The 20,388-nt window shown below is 39.9% G+C and overlaps 1 protein-coding gene across 4 annotated transcripts in view; it reads left to right on the top strand.

The window, feature by feature from the left end:
• The window catches only part of NTRK2 (neurotrophic receptor tyrosine kinase 2), a 287,133-nt gene that overhangs the window by 51,332 nt on the left and 215,413 nt on the right, over nucleotides 1-20,388 (top strand). For all 4 annotated transcript variants that reach the window (XM_040355520.1, XM_040355522.1, XM_040355519.1 and 1 more), the window contains exons 7-9: nucleotides 7,813-7,949; nucleotides 8,035-8,167; nucleotides 13,153-13,458. In XM_040355520.1, the coding sequence (XP_040211454.1) occupies nucleotides 7,813-7,949; nucleotides 8,035-8,167; nucleotides 13,153-13,458 (576 nt within the window). The remainder of the gene's footprint in view (nucleotides 1-7,812; nucleotides 7,950-8,034; nucleotides 8,168-13,152; nucleotides 13,459-20,388) is intronic.

Here is a 20,388-nt window from a genome sequence, read left to right as displayed (position 1 = left end):
GAACAACCCCCCCCCCCCCCCCCCCCCCGGCCACCCAAGCCCCCTCTCCCCCTTCACTATCCACTAACTGTTCTACTTTATTAGAGTAGAACGGCTGGTACTGGTACTCTTATAGGCAGTACCAGTGGGGAAGCTAGACATTATTTCACCCGGGGCAAAGAATCAGTTTGGTGCCCCCCCTTATGGGACAAGATTAGGCAGAAATTAGAAACTCCCAGGCCATAGCTGTTGAGTCAGCTGTCTGTCCCCTCCCCCCATGCTCCTCTGTCATCCCCCCTGCTCCTCTGTTCCTCCCCCTGCTTCTTTGTTCCCCCCCAGGTGAGCGGTGTGGGCAGGGAGAGGAGGTGAGCGCAAGTCCATCCCTGCCTTAGGGTTATAATAAGTAGTGAATGCACTACTTGCCTTTCAACACTACCTGTGTCTTCTTGGAAAAAGAGAAGAAAATGGCGCTAACTAGGCACATGAAATTTCCAGAACCTCATTACTGATTAAAATTGTAAACGTGGCGTTCTGCAGTCCCATGTTGCAATATAGCACTTACACTTGAGAGTCTCGCCATTATGTCCCTCCACCCCTGTCACCGCAGAAATGTAGAGGCACTGTGCTAGCGAAAATGTAATTCTAGTTCTTACTTGTTTCTATAGCAACAGAACACAGAAATGAATAAACTAGTCATGTAGTGAAATGTTCTCGATCATTTTCTTGTTCTTTCCTGCAAACCATAGAATTCTGTCAGATTTTCATGCTGCTGTTTAATTACAATATACAGTGTAGAATATAAAAACTCTCGATAAAAAGATGCATTTAGAAGAATCTTAATGGCTTCACTCCTGTAGATATTATTACAATAACTGGCTTCCTGCAATGTAGAGAGATGACTGCTAGACATTTTGAGAATGGTTTTGTTCCCTCTCCTCTTTCAATCTTTCATCCGTTTTCTTCAACCTCCATTTTATCAGAAGGCTAAAATGGCTGCTGTAATTGCTGCTATATTAGAGTGTTTATGTTTCACACAGTGTAGATGCCCAAACCCAGTTATGTTATAAGGCTCAGCACAATATAGATAGATGGATTCAATTGGTGGATAGACAGACAGATAGACGGACAAAAAGAGCTAACTAAAAATGATGCAATAAAAAACAGCTAAAATGAAGCACGTTAAAACGTATTAGGATCCATAAAACAATTAATCTACAGACTTGCAAAATGGATTTAATGCCACAAAGTACAAGTCGCAATATTTACTTTACATAAAATGTTCTATATTAGAAAGACTCATTATCGGTTTCATTATATACAGGAATCATATAACATAGCCATTTCACAACTACAATCATAAATTAACAGACTAGACCTTATAACAGTTTTCATGTTCTATTATTGATTAAAAATAACTATAGCTATGTCTGGGATGCATGATGAAATGGTGATTGGTTTTCTTGTACGAGTGCTGGGGCCTTGCTTTTAGAGCTTCATGTGCTTATAGAGCTTCATGTGTAAATCTGAAGAAAAGAAACGTGAAGATGTTGCCTTAGCAACCAATTAGAATCTAATTGTCATTTTCTTAGTGCAGGTTGGAAAACAATAACTATGATGACATGCATGTTTAAAGAGGAACTGCAGTCTGCTCACATAATTTGTAATAAAAACATCTTTGCAATTCTGATGCTTCCCTCCAACCACTTTGCATATTTTTAAATATACTGTGATTCTGTACTTGCCAAATATGCTGCAGAAATCTTCTCCGCTGAGTCTGGCTGCAGCCATTTTAACTGTGGGCAGCTGAAGCTGCTGCCTGCTCACTTCCTGGATTTACACAGACACACAGAGGCACACTTCTAGCGCTGCAGCCCTGAAGCTCTCATTGGCCCTCCTATAACTCACCCCCTCCTTTACTGGCTAACTCTCATGAGCGTGAGAGATAGCTGTGCATGATGTCATAAGCCTAGGTCAGTGATGGCGAACCTTGGTGCCCCTGATGTTTTGGAACTAAATTTCCCATGATGCTCAACTACACTGCAGAATGCACGAGCATCATGGGAAATATAATTCCAAAACATCTGGGGTGTCAAGGTTCGCTATCACTGGTCTAGGCTGATGACTAGACAAGAAACAGGAAGTGGGCTGTAGAAGGTATTTACTGGCAGAAAAAAAAAATGTTTTACTATCAAAAGCTAAAACAACAAGGGCAGAAGATTTAATAGATGGAAAGATGAAAAATGACTAAGGTCCACTTTAAGGAAAAGTATTCAATGCTTTATGTCACATATTAGAAAAGAAAATCTATGCTTGCCTAAAGCATACATTAAGCCAAACATTTTTTTAATTACGTTTTTGATGGATTATTTTTGACATCTGTGCCACTTTCCTTTCATTCTCTGTTTTTGACACAACAGAAAGTAAGAGAAAATCTGTACAAATTAAGGCAAAACCCCAGTTTGACATTTATCACCTGAGCAGACAACCCTATTGTAATATCTCTCTTCTTGTTCTGGTCCCAGTTCAATTTTAGTCCCAACAATAATGGTCATTAGGACATATAGAGTGTGTGAAGCCTGCTAGCAATAAAAGCAATAAAAGCAATAAAAACATAACGTGTGTCTAACCCCTTATCACTGTAGCTAAACCCTAAATAAATTGGTTTAGCATTTAGATACTGTTTGAACAACAGCTATCTGGGAGGAAGATAATTGTTCCATTTTCTAAAACAATGTAGAGCACCTGAGATATGCTGTGAAGGCAACCATTCCACGGAATTCGGAATGCACCCAATGCTTTGCTGTACTTTTATTTACAAAATAGCAATTGTCAGACTTATTTCAAATGTGCAAAGCATAAAAGTGGTTTTAAAGCAAAACATTTTTTTTACCTTAATGCATTCTCTGCAAGGTAAAAAAAAGTTTCAGGACTTGCTGTGCTCCCCCCCCCCCCCTCTAAACACTTTCCTGACACCTTGACCGGTCCAGCAATGTGCCTGGCTGCCGTCTTTCCTTCTTCCCTCCCTCTTCATTCAGGGACTGATCAGCAGCAGGGGGAGGAGAGAGCGGGGGGCAGGGCCGGGTTGCTCCCTGTGTAAAAAGATGCACACAGCCTGGCTCAGAAGCAAGCCTGCAGGTGCACCACCATAGGAATCAGCTTCCTATGGTGGGGCACCGAGATGAGATGGAGCCTAGAGCACCAGTGGGGGACCCTGGAAAAGAAGATTTAACCTCCCTGGCGGTATGATTCTGTCTGGAATTACATGCCAAAAGCGGTACATTTTTTTTCATGGAAATTTGGTGATATGTATTGTAGGCCTGCAATTCTTAGTAATTACTTACTTAAACCTGACCAAAACAAGACTCTAGTAGACATTCCAGATGTGATAAATTTGAAACACAAACACATGAATTATAATTAATCAATAATATAATTTTATTCAACAAAGCAATGAAAAATAAAGAAATTAGTCAAAGAAAGAAATTCAATACACATCCATAGTGTGAAACACTTTAAAGCAAGGAACGAGACAAAGTCCGACATTGCAATCTGGGCAATAGTACCTTGATTCTTTTCGGACTTTTTTCCCATTTTCATCCCTCTTGGAGCAGCAAACGACGCACATCCTGGTAGGCGCTAACTTTCGTGCGGTTGGCGGTACAAATTCCACAAAATGACGACCTGTCAGGCGCTCTGGATTCCCAACGTCAACAGAGCGTCGTCCGGGTCTGTTAGCAGACACTGATGCCGTCGGGTGATTGATAAAGATCTGCTCAGCCACCTTCCATATAAAGTCCGAATGAACAAGAGGTATGTTCGTGTTTTCTTTGTAAAGGATATAGGCGTTCCAAAGACATTGTTCAAGGAGATGCCTTTTTATAGTATTTCTTTTGTTGTTTTCGCATTGACGGGTAAAATGTCATCGCCTGATCGGCTCGGTCGACACCTCCCATTGTGTGATTATAGTCGATCACGACTTGTGGTTTCAGCACATCTTTTCCGTATTTTGTGCGGACCATGGCAGTGGAGGTGCTGTGCACGGTGCTCATGAGACACACGTCCTTTTTGTCTCGCCAGCGCATTGCCATCATTTTGCCCTTTTGAAAGGCAACCATCTCTCCTTTTTTTATTTTTTTATTGCCAAACGTAGATGGCATGTCACGCCGGTTTGGCCTCACGGTACCATACCCGTCCGTTTTATTGAGGAGCAAAACCTCATAAAGCTCCGGTGACGTGTAAAAATTGTCTGTTGTCACGCAGTATCCCTGGTTCAGCAATGGGTCCAGCAGTGACAGGACAGAAGATGTGGCCATCCCATAGCGGCTGTACCTGGGATTGAATTTGGTACCTTTCCCGGTGTAAATGACCGCATTCCATATATAGCCGGTGGATGATTCACATAGCATGTAAAATTTTATCCCAAAGCGCGCTCTTTTGGACGCAATAAATTGGATCCAACTCAGGCGTCCCTTGTAGGCCATCAGACTTTCGTCCACACTTACATCCCTTTCTGGCACATAGGTCCGCTGAAAGTTGGCAACAATCATCTGGCACACCTCCCAGATTTTTTTCAGCTTTGGCGCAGGATGTGTGGCCTCGTCAAATTCTTCGTTGTTGGCGAAGTGCAGGTTTTTCATTATTAGTGAAAAGCGATACTCGGACATCACAGTGCCAAAAAACGGAGTGGCCAGCATCTTATTGGTGGTCCAGTACCACTTCTGGAGCGGTTTGCCCACCACCCCCTGAAGGATGATGAGTCCCAAAAAATTCCAAATGTCCCCCTCGGTGACCGGTTCCCATTTTCTGGACCTGGAAAATCTGCCACGCAGCGTAGCAGATTGCTGATCGTGGTAGCGATTGGTCTCCGTCACAATTTGTAAAATGACCTCCTCAGATAGAAAGAGTTTCAAATACGCCAGAGGGTTGTCACTCTCCACATCTACCTTCATCCCAGGAGATCCAGTAAATCGGAACCTCGGGGGCGCTGTCTGGTCCGCATCGCTGTCTATAGGGCACCAAGTGCGCACATCACTCAGGTCAGGTGCGGGATCATCTGCGGCGTCACTTTCTATATCAGTGTCAGTGTCAGATCCAGATGATAAATCTCCATACGATTCACTGTCGCTCTGATCTGCGAGCAACTCCATGTCGCTGCCGCTATCGCTGTCGCTCAGCTGGTCCAAAAGCGCATTTGGAGGACAGCGCTTTTTTTATGCCATTTTTTATATAGTTTTATAAGGTTTTATATGTCAGCAATGACAATGGCAAGGGGCAATGAAAGGGCACTGTGTCAGTTTTCAAAGTGATACAGTGTAATCCTCTCAGATTACATTGTATCACCACCTTTTTATGTGTTTGTGTTGGTGCAACATTTGAATTTCCCTCCCAGTTCCGTTCCCATGCACCATTGCGGTGCAGGGAACGGAACCAGGAAGTCAGATGGCAGATGGACGGCGCGGTGGGTGTCTCGGCGGCGATCACAGCAATGATAGATCATCGCTGGATCGCCTGGACAAGGTAAGGAACGCCGCTGCGCTCTCTGCACATCCACCCCGAGCGTGACTTTGGGGATACCGATCGTACCATAAATAAACCAACCCCGAGTCACGCTCGGGTTTACCGCTCAGGGGGTTAAGGCCGCTCTGTGCAATACCATTGCACAGAGCAGGTAAATATAACATGTTTTTTATAAATAAAACAAAGCCTAATGCCCCCTACACACATCGGAATTCTGACGGTATTCCATCGGAGTAAAAGAGAACATGTTCTCTATCTAAACTCCGATGGAATTCCTCAGAAAAAAGTCAGATGGGCCATACACACGGTCGGAATTTTCGATGGAAAAAGTCCGTCTTACTTTTTTCATCTGAAATTCCGATCATGTGTTCAGGGCTTTAGACTTTACAATCACTTTAAAGCTGATGTTTAAACTTCTAATATTTTGCGTTATCTATTCATGTGGTCCCAAGGAGTTGACATCAAATTAATGGCACTTAATAACGAATAATAATTTATTTCAAACAACTAAAAAAATTACCATATTCATTATGCTTTAGTACAATGACCATATAGCCATATATAGTACATAATCAACATCCCATCAACACGTTGGTAATTTAGCAGTTAGCAGTTTAGAAATATTGACCCTTTTGTACTGCTATTTACTAATCTAATATAACAGTACAGCTAATAATGCCAGTATACTTGCCTATAAATGGTCCATTGAAAGAGCAGTATACATGGGATGTTTTAATTAAAACAAATAACTGCATCTTTCAGTGTCTAAATCAAAGTGTATTCTAACCCAAAAGCAAAAAAAAATTTTTTGAAGCTTACTGATCCTTGGATGATTGCATTATTTTTATTTATTTTTTATTTTCTGGTGATCCTGCCAGAAATATTGGTTAAACTAGATGGACTTGTGTCTTTTTTTTCAACCAGACTAACTATGTAACTATATACATTCTGTCTTAGGGTGGATACGCTTATGCCTTAATTGTGGCAATGGAGGAGAAACATAGCCAACTTAGACAGCTGCATTGCCAATCAGTGGAGAGGATAGTGTCAATGGACTAGTAGATTGAGATGGACTACATAGGTGACTCTGTCAGTCATTTCAAAATAGGACTACTGGGGTATGATGAGGTTACAGGCCACACAGAACTCCAAATTCTGGCTGGGGTGACCGTAAACTCTAGTAAATAAGAAATGTAGACCTTGCTCAAATCTTTACTGGCAGCATTTCTAGAGGGAGTGCTGGAAAAGGCAGTAAGTTAGGTGAAAAAAAAAAGATTTTGCTTTTTCTTTTTATAAAAGGCAAGCACTTTTCTGTATTTGAGGGATGACTTTACATGTGTTCAGAGATCAGCCAAAACTACAAATTTTTATATACTGATTATTGGATAGCAATATAAATTTGAAAGCAAAAACAGTTTTCTGCAGTATCTGTAAAAGCTAAAATAGTTTGTGCAGTTGTTATATAACACTTTTATCTTGTTTCAATATGTGACCCATTCATTTCAAACCAGTACCCCCTAAATATCCGATTACCTTTGAACACATTCTTCCTGCTAACAATAGAGAATAGTTTATGCAAATGTATATATATATATATATATATATACAGTGGAACCTTGGATTACAAGCATAATCAATTCCAGGAGAATGCTTGTAATCCAAAGTATCTGCATATCAAAGCGAGTTTCCCCATAGAAGTCAATGGAAACGAAGATAATTCATTCCGCATTGACTTCTATTGCATGCAATACCGAATGTGGCCAGAGGTGGGGGGTGAGTATTTCCGAACAGCTCTGAATGGTTTTGAGTGTTAGGCCTCGTACACATGACAGAGAAACTCGACGGGCGAAACACATCGTTTTGCTCGTCGAGTTCCTTGTGAAGCCGTCGAGAAACTCGACAAGCCAATTTTCTCCATTCCCGTCAAAGGAAATAGAGAACATGCTCCCTTTTTGGCTCGTCGAGTTTCTCGACAGTTTCGTCGACGAAAGTGTACACATGACCGGTTTCCTCAGCAAAAAAATATCTCCCAGCAAGTTTCTTGCTGGTTTTTGCCGAGGATCTCGGTCGTGTGTACGAGGCCTTACCCGCGCCCCCACACCTCTGGCCAAATGCGGTACTGCACACTACAAAAGCTTGAATTCTGCTCATTTTGTGAGACAACACTTGCGAACTGAGTCAGAATTAAAAAAAAAAAAAATTCTATTGTGAAACGCTCATTAACCACGTTATTCGCAATCCGAGGTTCCACTGTATTTTTTTTTATGTTATTTTATTTCTTAGCAGTGTGGCATTGATTCTTTTTGTCATTCACAGTTATGCCAAAAGTAAATGTCAGCAAAATAGAAGTCATAGTTCTAGAAGGGAACAGCGCGACAGTGTCCTGTGAAGCCACCGGGATCCCTGACCCTAATGTCTCTTGGGACATATCCCAGATTAAGTCAAATACCCTGGTAAGAGTTTTTGGTTGTAGTTACCGTATGCACTCATTGCCTTGTTTCTCAAAATGATATTTCACAGTGTTATTTTTGTTTTCAGATAGAAACTGTAACACGTGCCGCTTCCCTCATTTTAAAGAATGTGACATCACTGGACAATACAAAAACTCTGGTTTGTTCAGCAGAAAATATTGTGGGAGAGGACCAAGTTGTTGTTGAGCTCAATGTGCATTGTAAGTATTACAAAATCCTTTTTTTTTCTTTCATGTAATTTCTAGAAATATAGGTGTCCTTCACTGTGCATGTTGAGTAAATGCATATATCAGCTGCAGATCTAGTACTACAGACACTGCCTACATGGAGTGCTATGATGGAGTCTTTTGGAAAAGGTGTTGAATGTGAGGTCCTGTTGTTCCCAAACACATTGGCTGCATGGCCTGTGAAGCTGGTAGATCTGTCACTGATAAGTTATCCAAGTGATACATTTTATTTATATCTCAAATATTATTTTAACCAGTTTCTTTCTATGTGATAAAGAAGACATTTTAGGGCTTAAAGGGGTTGTAAATAGGGTTGTCCAGATACCGATACTAGTATCGGTATCGGGACCGATACCGAGTATTTGCGGGAGTACTCGTACTCGCGCAAATGCTCCCGATACCTAAATAGAATACTTTTTTTGTATTTATCAACATGTTCTATGAAAATTCTTTGAGTTTTTTATTACTGCATGACAAGCAAATAAAACATTTTTATTCATTTTTACTCATTTTTATTCTTTTATAATGTCTTGAGTTAGAGTTCTTCATAATTCTAAAGAAAATATCCTTAGTCTGTATTGTGGTTTGAAAACTGTCACATGACATTTAAAAAATAGTGTTGAGCAGAATATGCCATATTCGATTTCGCGATATATCTCGAATATATATTCGAATATTCGAGATATATTCGCTAAATTCGAATATTCGTGATATTTTATCGAAATGAAATTATTGCGATTTTTCGCTATTGCGAATGCGAAAATAATTGCGATTTTTTGATAACTGCGGTAGGAGCACTCTGATTGGCTCAGAATATTCGTGATATTTTATCGAAATATCGCAACATGCGAATGCGATATTTATTGCGCAATTTCGAGAAATGCTGGAGGAGCGCTCTGATTGGCTCAGAATATTCGTGATATTTTATCGAAATATCGCAACATGCGAATGCGATATTTATTGCGCAATTTCGACAAATGCTGTAGGAGCACTCTGATTGGCTCAGAATATTCGTGATATTTTACAATACAAAATAATTGCGAATATTCGGCAAATGCGGAAGGAGCACTCTGATTGGCTCAGAATATTCTTGATATTTTACAATACAAAATAATTGCGAATATTCGGCAAATGCAGAAGGAGCACTCTGATTGGCTCAGAATATTCTTGATATTTTACAATACAAAATAATTGCGAATATTCGGCAAATGCAGAAGGAGCACTCTGATTGGCTCAGAATATTCTTGATATTTTACAATACAAAATAATTGCGAATATTCGGCAAATGCAGAAGGAGCACTCTGATTGGCTCAGAATATTCTTGATATTTTACAATACAAAATAATTGCGAATATTCGGCAAATGCAGAAGGAGCACTCTGATTGGCTCAGAATATTCTTGATATTTTACAATAGAAAATAAAAAGTGTTTTGCATTGGTGGTGATTCTTTACTCTATCCATCTGTCACAGCCGTTTGTCAATCAAACACCTTAAAGATTGAACACGTTCATGCTGCATGCTTTGGACTTTTTTTCACTTCACATATCAAAGACATTTTTATGAAAGATTATTTTTCTATTATTGGGACTATATTTCTTTATATATTTGTTTCACTGTGTATTTCACAAGTTATTTGCGCTTGCTTATTTTATAATTTGCCCACATGTCTTGTCACTAGACATATTTTTTATTCTTGTAGAGCGACTCCATTTTCTGTCTTGTATTAAATTATGTTGTATAACATTTTTGAGTTGCTGCTGTATTCTCCCCTTTTTTAAGGTATGCGCAATTTTTTCCTTCTTACAAAAAATAATAATATCAAACATACAAATATTCATAACATACACATACACAAAGCCCCCCCCCTTTTGCATCAGAGACAATCAGAGTTCTCCTACCACAGTTATCGAAAATTCGCAATTATTTTCGCATTCGCAATAGCGAAAAATCGCAATATTTTTTTTTTCAATTTGGCAACATAAAAGGATCGCCTCAGCTTAGCTACTCGGCCCAGGGTCTCTAATCATACCAGCAATGCTTTTAGACGTCGATAGGATGTGATCTGTTTTAAAAATCAAATTGAAAAAATGCGAATATTCGGAATTGCGAATATTCACCGCGAAATTCGAAATATAGCGCGATTTCTCGAATATGCTATATTCGAGCCGAATATTCGCAATGCGAATATTCGTGAGCAACACTATTAAAAAAAAGTATCGGTATTCGGTATCGGCGAGTACATGAAAAAAAAGTATCGGTACTTGTACTCGGTCCTAAAAAAGTGGTATCGGGACAACCCTAGTTGTAAAGGTAAAAAATGTTTTTCCTAAATAGCTTTCTTTACCTTAGTGCAGTCCTCTTTCACTTAGCTCATCCTTCCATTTTTCTTCTGAGAAATCCTCACTTCCTGTTCTTCTGTCTGTAACTCCACACAGTAATGCAAGGCTTTCTCCCAGGTGTGGAGTGTCATGCTCGCCCCTCTCTTGAGGGGGCGAGCAGGAGAGTCAGGACGCTCTCTACGTTGCAGATAGAGAAAAGAGCTGTGTGTTAGTGGGCGTCCTGACTCTCCTGCTCGCCCCCTCCCCCCTCAAGGGAGGGCGAGCACGACACTCCACACCAGGGAGAAAGCCTTGCATTACTGTGTGGAGTTACAGACAGAAGAACAGGAAGTGAGGATTTCTCAGAAGAAATAAGGACATTTAAAAGCAAAATCAAAGGATGAGGTAAGTGAAGGAGGACTGCACTAAGGTAAAGGAAGCTATTTAGGGAAAAAAATAATTACCTTTACAACCCCTTTACATGTGTAAGGTCTTAGGTTGTTAATGTTTGAAAAGCAATATTAAAAACTGGTTTTGCAAAATGATCTGCCCATTTGTCAATGAACAATGCAACCACAAAGTGATTATTTTATAACGGCTACACATGGATGCTAGCCTACTCTTATCAACTTTATGTAGGCTGTAAACAAGGCATTTTTTTTTTTCAAAGGCATTTGTTTTTAATTAAAAATGTTCAACCATCGTCAAACATTCAATGCCAGAAGATTATGTTTTTGTCCATTCATTAAGAATGGTAAATTCCTCAAAAAATGGTCTTGTCCACCCATACACACAAATGTTATAATCCCTGCACAGATGTTCTATACTAATGGTCTGATTTACCGACATGTGAAGGAAGCGGTAGAGCGTGACTTCCCATTAATTGGATGTCTGAAGTGGGTACAGATTCCCTTCTCCATAGTTCACACATTAGAAAATTGGCCCCTACACATTAAATTTCAACTACAGCCAACACTTTTTCTTTTTTCTGAAAAAGTTTCTCAGATTTTTAATAGCGGTTTTTGTGTCCCAATCATTGGAGAGATTCCCCTGCATTTGCAGTTGGGACAGGAAGCAATGAAAGATATAACGATGAGGATGCAGAATGCAACAAACTACTTAAGTATGTTAAGTTAAAATTATTGTGTTTTCCGATCCAGTTAACAACTGCTAATCTCTTTTCTTACCCTACTGTCACAAGGACAGGAAATAAAATTAAATATATCCCCAATATAAACTGGCAGGGCTATATAGTCTTTCCCAACTATCCCAACTTTTTACTTTTTGTGCCACAAATATAATGGTTAGTGTGAAGCCTCGTACACACGGGCGAAACACATAGTTTTCCTCGTCGAGTTCCTTGTCAGGCTGTCGAGGAACTCGACAAAGCAAGTTTCTCTATTCCCGTTGAGGAAATAGAGAACTTGCTCTCTTTTTGGCTCGTCGAGTTTCTTGACAGTTTCCTTGACGAAAATGTACACACGACCGGTTTCCTCAGCAAAAAAATATCTCCCAGCAAGTTTCTTGCTGGTTTTTGCAGAGAAACTCGGTCGTGTGTATGAGGCCTGAGCTGTGTTTTTTATTAACTCACATTACCCAGTCTAGGGGGATAAAAGCAAAGTATAAACTATAATTCTCAGAATGATTTTAAGGTATAGAAAGTAGAAATTTAGCCAGCATGTCAGATTTTCCCTAATTTTCAGTTCTGGTGGCCACATGACAAAAAGAGTGAATCTCCTCAGCACAGACAGCATTAAGAACCTGACAGTGGTTTTACCCTTCCCTAATCTATTAAAAAATGCCTTAGATGCACCTTAAAGTGGTAGTAAACTGCTGAAAAACAACAACAAAAAAACAACCTGCAAGACAATAGCATAATGTGCTACTATGCATTACATACTAGCACATATTGAAATACTTACCTTAAAACTGCTGAGGGGGCTGACGTGTTCCCTTTGCGTTTCCTCTGGGTTCACAGGCTCCGGCACTGTGATTGGCCGGAGCCGTGATGACATCACTCCCGTGCATGCGCGTGGGAGTCCTCCGTTCTGGCAGGTTCCAGCACGATCTGCCGGACCTTCAGAGTGCAAGCGCCAATGACCTCAGCGGCTGCATGCAGGGTGAATATGTTTTAGGAGATATTCATTTTACCTACAGGTAAGCAATGACCAAGCAGGGTATATGACCACTTTCACTCATGTCAAATACTCGTGTACGCTAGCCCTAAAAGTGTTCACATTGAAGTAAAATCTCTCTCTGCATAGCCTATTTTATCAGGAACAACCAACAAAATTTGAAAATTCATATTTTTCATTTGGAAACTAGATCTTTCATATAAGGTTAAATGTCTTAAGCAAATAAATTGTATTTAATGCTGTTTTTGATGTGTGGCTTTTTGCTCCATTCGTGCGGTGACCTCATAAAAATCATGTAAATTTGAGATCATTTTCACTGCCTCCAGATAGTTAAGGTAAGATTACTCTAAATGTTTGGGTTACAGGACTGGAGAGTAATTTTTGTTCTTTAGATGTCATTTATCATGGTAATAATTTGGTTGCAGAACACATGCTTATGAATGGTCAGTAGTGATTTTCCTGCTTCAACAAGCATGTTCTTTTTTTTGGCCTTTTTCATTATAGTTCCACCAAACATCACCCTAATAGACTATCCAACTTTGGACCATCACTGGTGTATCCCTTTCAGTGTAAGGGGTAACCCAACTCCGAAGTTGCAATGGTTTTATGAAGGAACCGTTCTAAGTGATACAGATTTTATTTGGAGTAAAATTCATCAATCAAGCAACAATATGAGCGAACATCATGGTTGCCTACAGCTGGATAGTCCAACACACTTGAACAATGGCTTTTATACATTACAAGCAGAAAATGAATATGGAAAAGATGAGCGCGCCATTATGGCTCAGTTTATGAATGATCCTGACATTGGTAGGTACATAAGTCTTAATGTTCCGTTTGTCTTTAAGGGTGACTCTCAAAGTTTGCATGCTTATTTTTGAATGAACAATATAAAATGCGTTTTATATGTGCATAGGGAATAAAACATATGTATGCAGTATGCATTAATTGCTGTCTCTTATAAGCTCATTGAGTAGGGTAAAGAGATATGTGCAAGCTGGAGAAACCCATGGCAACCACATAAAGTTCATCTTTCAGAAGCATCCTCTTTGGGAATAAACTTACTCCAGCACCCTTAACTTCAACTACATATGTGCTCTCTACTGTAATAATGAATAGCATAAATGCATTTTAACTTTAAAGGGGTTGTAAAGGTTTGTTTTTTATTTTCTAAATAGGTTCCTTTAAACTAGTGCATTGTTGGTTCACTTACCTTTTCCTTCGATTTCCCTTCTAAGACCCCTTTCAGACGTGCGGACCATATGTCCGCTTTTTCATCCATCCGTTTGTGGATGAAAAAGGGACATACATTGGTCTCTATGTGATTGCGGGTGTGACACCCGTAATCATCTGCCTCTGCAAACATCCGATTTTGCAGACGGAAGAAAACCCTATTTTTTCTTCCGTCTGTGGATTGGATCGGATGAACACGGACACACGGTCCGTGTTCATCTGGTCCCCCATAGGGGAGAGCGGAGAAAAGACAGGGCGGTCCCTGCACAGTGTGCGGGGACCGCCCTGTCACCCGACGGCTCAGCAGGGATTTACGGAGCGATCCCCGCTGAGCTTACAGACACACGGAGGCGGATCATTACTGATCCGCCCCGTGTGAAAGGGCCCTTAATGTTTATCTTCTTTATTTTCTTTGTCTGAATTTCTCACTTCCTGTTCCTCCTCAGTAAGGTGTTCAGTAAGCTGTTCTGGCTGACTAACCACCACTCGGATGATGGTGGAAAGCTTACTGAGGAGGAACAGGAAGTGAGAAATTCACACAAAGAAAAAAAACATTTAGAAGTGAAAATGGAAGGAAAGGGTAAGTTAACAAACAATGCACTAGCTTAAAGGAACCTATTTAGAAAATAAAAAACAAACCTTTACAACCCCTTTAATGTAGGCATGATACTTTAAAAGGTCAGATAACAGTCTTAGTCCTTCTGTTCTTATATTATTCTATCAGCATTCTGTCTTATTATCTTCCGTATGGACCCTGCTAGGGCAACCAAGCTTTGTTATCACCATGGTTTTGTGTTTAGTTAATCTTAAAGGGACCATGTGATGCTGTTGATAAAAATGAAACACAAACAGAATGTAAAATAAGCATATTAATGTGTACCTTTATGGTGGGTGGCAAGTCAAATGATTGTTTACCTCAAGAAATATCCGCTTCTGTTGCTGTTCAACACTTCCAGGTTTGTGAGAGATGGTGTCCCCCGCCACCTGCTGTGGTTCTTTCCCCAAGCCTCTATGTCACTAAAGAACACAGCAGGTTGTGGGATAGCAGTAATACTTGTAGTTGTTGAAATAGTGAAATAGTGTGTAGAGATTTCACCTACTACGCAGATGAGTATTAATCTGCTTCTTTAACTCACGCCCATGTTCTTTTTCTTTCACCAAGGTGACATTGGCCCTTTAGGCTGTAGCTTTTTTTTTTCTAAAAATAATTGTATGCCTTAATAAAGTAATATAACAGTGTATCTCTGCATCAGGAAATAGTGAGGTGAAGGTAGGCTGGTAAACTCTCCATTATTCTTTATATCTAGACCTGGTACTTATTTCAGTGTATGCAACAGGTGGCATTTAAATATTAATGGGGGGAAGTGTATTAACTCTATAAATGATAACTGAAAAGATAAATCTGTCCCTATTCCTCCCTCCGTACTGATAAAAAAATACTAACTTATATACCAAAGCTCTAAAGCAAACACAAATCTTTGTTAGCTGCTTTGCATGCCACTTGCACCCAGTCCTTTTGCAGCCCAAGCAGAAGGCATATGTCATGCCAGCCCTAGAAAGTCAAGTCAAGTCAGATCCATTTTTTATATTGTCAGATCTAATGCCTGTTCCCTGGATGAAATATGGGAAAAGGACAGGACTAAATCCTTCAGGGTACATTGTAGAATGCTTCTGTTTTATCACTTCAGTTTACTTTTGACCAACGAAAAATAACCAATACTGACCCAACTTTAGGAACTTTAGCTGAAATTTGATTGGTTGCTGTGTGTTGTTGCAGTTTATAGACCTTTTTTGTTGTTTTTATTACTTAAGTTTACAAGCTCATACGTTTGTAAACATAATTAGCTGATATGAGTACATGGAACTAATTTTAGTTTTCTCTCTATTGGATTTAAAATTGATAGGTAGAAGCGGAATGCTTTTAATCGAGAACACCTTGTAGGATTTTTGACTCAGATCCAGTTTTATTTGTAGATTAGGTACAGCATCCCAAACAATGGTGTTGTCACTTTGCTGCCTGTAAAGGATCAGTGTAGCAGTTAATCTGTTTCCTTGACATTTTATAAAGGTAATATTGGCAATGGCATAGTATATGCTTAGTCTACTTATAGTGCTCTGCATTTATATCTCCCTCTTTGGAAAATTTCACATTTTGTAGTGTTGCAACCTTAAAAACCGCACCCCAAAACTGTGATTTTAATGCACAAAATGGTACAATTATATTATAAAAATATAGTTACTGAAATACATATAAACAAAACAACAGAAGATTCTTAATTGCATAGGTATTTACTTGAATCCCTAAATAAACCTTGAAAAACAAAACTGCATCTTTCAGAGAATATGTAACCAGTTGAGTGGAGTCTAGCTGGGTGCAATAAAAATGTCACGTGATTTCAAAAAAATTGTACCTGTTTCTGGAAAGTCCCATGGTTTTTAGTCCCATGGTTTTTTAGAGTATCTATCTAAACAAACAACATCATGCAGGAAATGGAGCTATCCAAACACGTCTGGGAGAAAAGTCCCTATCAGAGTTGAATTATTAAAAAATATCTCAAGCTTTGAACCTATCTACTGGAATGCTGTTAAATCAATTATTAAGAAAGAGAAGGAATATGATGCAACTATGATGCTTAACTTCGGTGACCAGATAAGGAGGACATAAGCAAAATAATAAGGACACCACATATAATTCTGGAGGAGCTGCAGAAATACACAGCTGAGACGGGAATTCCTATACATGGAACAGTTATAACCAGAGAATTGAACAAAATAAAAACTTTGTGGAAGAGTGACATGAAGAAAAAAAATGAAATCTTATTTGGAGTTTGCATCTGGGAGACACAACACGCATGTTATGACCCGACATGACCGGAATTGAACTTTCTGGCCTTAGCTCCAAATGCTCTGTGTGATGGAAAGCCAAAACTACTTGTCGTTCTGAGAATACCATCCTGACAGTAAATGGTGTTGGTTGTCTTATTGTGCATATGCTATATATGCTGCTATATACTCTTCACTTGACTTATGAGTGCAATCTATAGTCATGGGGAATCATTTCAAGTTAACACAGTGAAAGAAGTAACGGCTTTTGATTGTCCAGTTTTGATTGTTTACCTTTTGCAATTCTTTCAAAAGTGTTAGAATTTTTGGCACTTCTTGTTGTTTTTTGAATATGTTGGAGTTTTTACTCAAGGTTAAACGTTTTATGTATATAATTTTTAGGTAAAAATACAGAACGTCACATAGAAAACAATGTATTTTACAGAGATATTTGAACTTTGTGTATATTGCAATTAAATTATTCTACAGGGTAACCATATAAAAAAAGTGAATGTGACATTCACCAAACATTCACTGTAGGTGTACCTTCCTGGTGCATGTGTTTCAAATAGCAGCGGCTGACTTACCTGCAGGAAATCTTTGGTAAATGTTACATTCCCTGTTTTATAAAAAGGTCCCTACAGCCAAAGCAACAATGGAGTGATTTAATACAGGAGCCTGAATATCTGAAGCCTCGTACACACGATCAGTCCATCCGTTGAGAACGGTCTGATGGACCATTGTCGTCGGTTAACCGATGAAGCTGACTGATGGTCCGTCGCGCCTACACACCATCGGTTAAAAAACTGATCGCGTCAGGCCTCGTACACACGACCGAGAAACTCGATGGGCGAAACACATCGTTTTGCTCGTCGAGTTCCTTGTTTGGCTGTCGAGGATCTCAGCGAGCCAAATTTCCCCATTCCCGTTGAGGAAAAAGAAGACATGCTCTCTTTTGGGCTCGACAAGATCCTCAACAGTTTCCTCGTCGAAAAGTGTACACACGACCGGTTTCCTCGGCCAAAAAAAAATCCCAGCAAGTTTCTTGCTGGTTTTTGCCGAGAAACTCGGTCGTGTGTATGAGGCCTCAGAACGCGGTGACATAAAACACAACAACGTGCTGAAAAAAATGAGGTTCAATGCTTCCAAGCATGCGTCGACTTGATTCTGAGCATGCATGGATTTTTAACCGATGGTTGTGCCTACTAACGATCGTTTTTTTTCCCATCGGTTAGGAATCTATAGGTTAAATTTAAAGCAAGTTGTCTTTTTTTTAACCGATGGTTAAATAACCGATGGGGCCAACACACGATCGGTTTGGACCGATGAAAACGGTCCATCAGACCGTTGTCCTCTGGTTAACCTATCGTGTGTACGAGGCCTTAGAATGACGCAATCAAAACCTAGGTCTCAATTTAATTGAGAATCTGGAAAGACTTTAAAATGTTTGTTCACCAAAGATCCCTGTCCAGCCTAAGAAAGATAAAGACATTTTGTCATGAAAAGGGACAACAACTACAGGTTCCAGGTGACCAGAGTGAGTATAAAATGAATCTTAAAAGTCTATGAAAGTGGTAATAAACGCAAACCAAAAATCTATTAAATTACAATTCACCAATTCTTAGATGTGGTGGCTGCATTCGTTTTCTTTTTTAGGTGTTTTTCTTCTATTATTTCTACCTAGTAAATGTTCGCTTGGTGGAATGTATGCCCACCTACCCTTCCATAATGCACTGCGCACTGCACAGTGCTTTTTAAGCCCTGATTGGCTGATTGGCAAAGTGAATAGCTGGTTGTTTAGGAGTGGACCGGGAAGCCGACCACTGTGTTATTAACAGATGAGTCATCAGCTGTCAACATTTTTACAAATGTAAAAAAGAACAGCGTGGGCCCCCCTCCCCCAATCCATACCAGTCCCTTTCACTGTCTTCTCCTGGTGAGAAGGCTTCCCCTGCCCCCTGCCAGGAGAAAACAATTACTGATTCCATGTCAGACCTGTTTGTGTTGATGGGGGAACCATGCAAATTTCTTTCCTGCAACCCGTGGTTGCAGGTAAGAAATTTGCACCATGTATTGATTACACTTAGTTCCCTGCACTATTCTGTGCAATGTGTGATGTCACATCCCCCTCCATGCTTTTTATAAAAACATCCAAGGTCTGTTAAACCTCCTCTGTGTCCACCAAATATAGACTGGAGATACAAAGTCCCCAGTTCATATCTGAGCTGGCTCAGAGCACTGACACAGTACAGTTTTGAACTAAAAAATGCTAAGTGCTAAGCAGTTATGTATTCAGTTTTTGTGGAGGAGATTGAAATTCACTGATCTTCTCCCCTTCTGTTGTGTCTTGCCAATGGTGCTGAGATCAGGGGGCTCACTGTGAAGCGTTGTTAAAATAATAGCTCAGCCCTGCACATTACACAGAAAAGCTGATCTCCCAGTAAAAATTTGATGGGTTAAACCAGGGGTCCTCAAACTTTTTAAACAGGGGGCCAGTTCAAGGTCCCTCAGACCTTGTTGGACTTTACAGACTTCAGTAAATTGAAACCCGGTTGGTCATAATGGGCTACTCCTCTTTGCACTACTTTCCAGAATATTGCTAACATTGTATATTTTTTCAGGGTTATGTTAAATGGTTGCTGGCTGTTCTTATTTTCCTAATTTCTCATCATTTTTTGAATGGGGTAACATGAGAGCTTTCCATTCAAATGACTTCATGCCAACATGATATTCTCTCAGAAAACATTGCATGTCTGCATGACAGAAATAAAACATTTTAACTGGACATCCTTACTGAGATCCTGCAGTGATTATTAGCTCAGTAAGGAATTTTTATGCTGCAATTTTCAATTCTAAAATGTACTTCCATGTAGCTCAGTTCTTGGCATCCAAATTGAAATCTTTTGATTAGTGCCTCTCTTGATTTTTCCTATATGCTATAATTAATGTACACTTAGCAGTACATTCTATCCCAACCTAATTTAATAGCTCTTCCCTACACGGTACTTTGTCTTGCTCTAACGCCTGTCATTAGTAAATTGCTCTCACTGTATCAGCCTATCTTCTCAGTTTAAGTGTTTATTCTTCCTTCTCTTTACAATTGTTGCATTTCAAACCCAACAAAAGCTTTAACGTGCAAAAAATATAAAAAATATATGCAGTACATCTCTTTAATACAGAGGTCTCAAACTGATGGCCCTCCAGCTGTTGTGAAACTACAAGTCCCATCATGCCTCTGCATGTGGGAGCCATGCTTGTAACTGTCAGCCTTGCAATGCATCATGAGACTTGTAGTTTTGCAAAGGCTGGAGGGCCGCCAGTTTGAGACCCCTGCTTAATATATGCACATTTCCCCATATGTGATGCCTTTTGGCCTTGTACACACGACCGTGTTTCTCGGCAAAAACCAGCAAGAAACTTGCTGGGAGATATTTTTTCCGAGGAAACCGGTCGTGTGTACATTTTCGTCGAGGAAACTGTCGAGAAACTCGAAGAGCCAAAAATAGAGCATGTTCTCTATTTCCTTGATGGGAATGGAGAAACTTGGCTTGTCGAGTTTCTCGACGGCTTCACAAGATACTCGACGAGCAAAACGATGTGTTTCGCCCGTCGAGTTTCTCGGTCGTGTGTACGAGGCCTCATAGACCCTGCAAGCACAGAAAAACAAAACCCGTCAATCTCTCA

The sequence above is a fragment of the Rana temporaria genome, chromosome 1 (assembly GCF_905171775.1).
Source record: "Rana temporaria chromosome 1, aRanTem1.1, whole genome shotgun sequence".
Classification (NCBI taxonomy): Eukaryota; Metazoa; Chordata; class Amphibia; order Anura; family Ranidae; genus Rana; species Rana temporaria.
The sequence above is the reverse complement of the archived record's forward strand: the minus strand, read 5'-3'. Positions and strand labels throughout refer to the sequence as shown.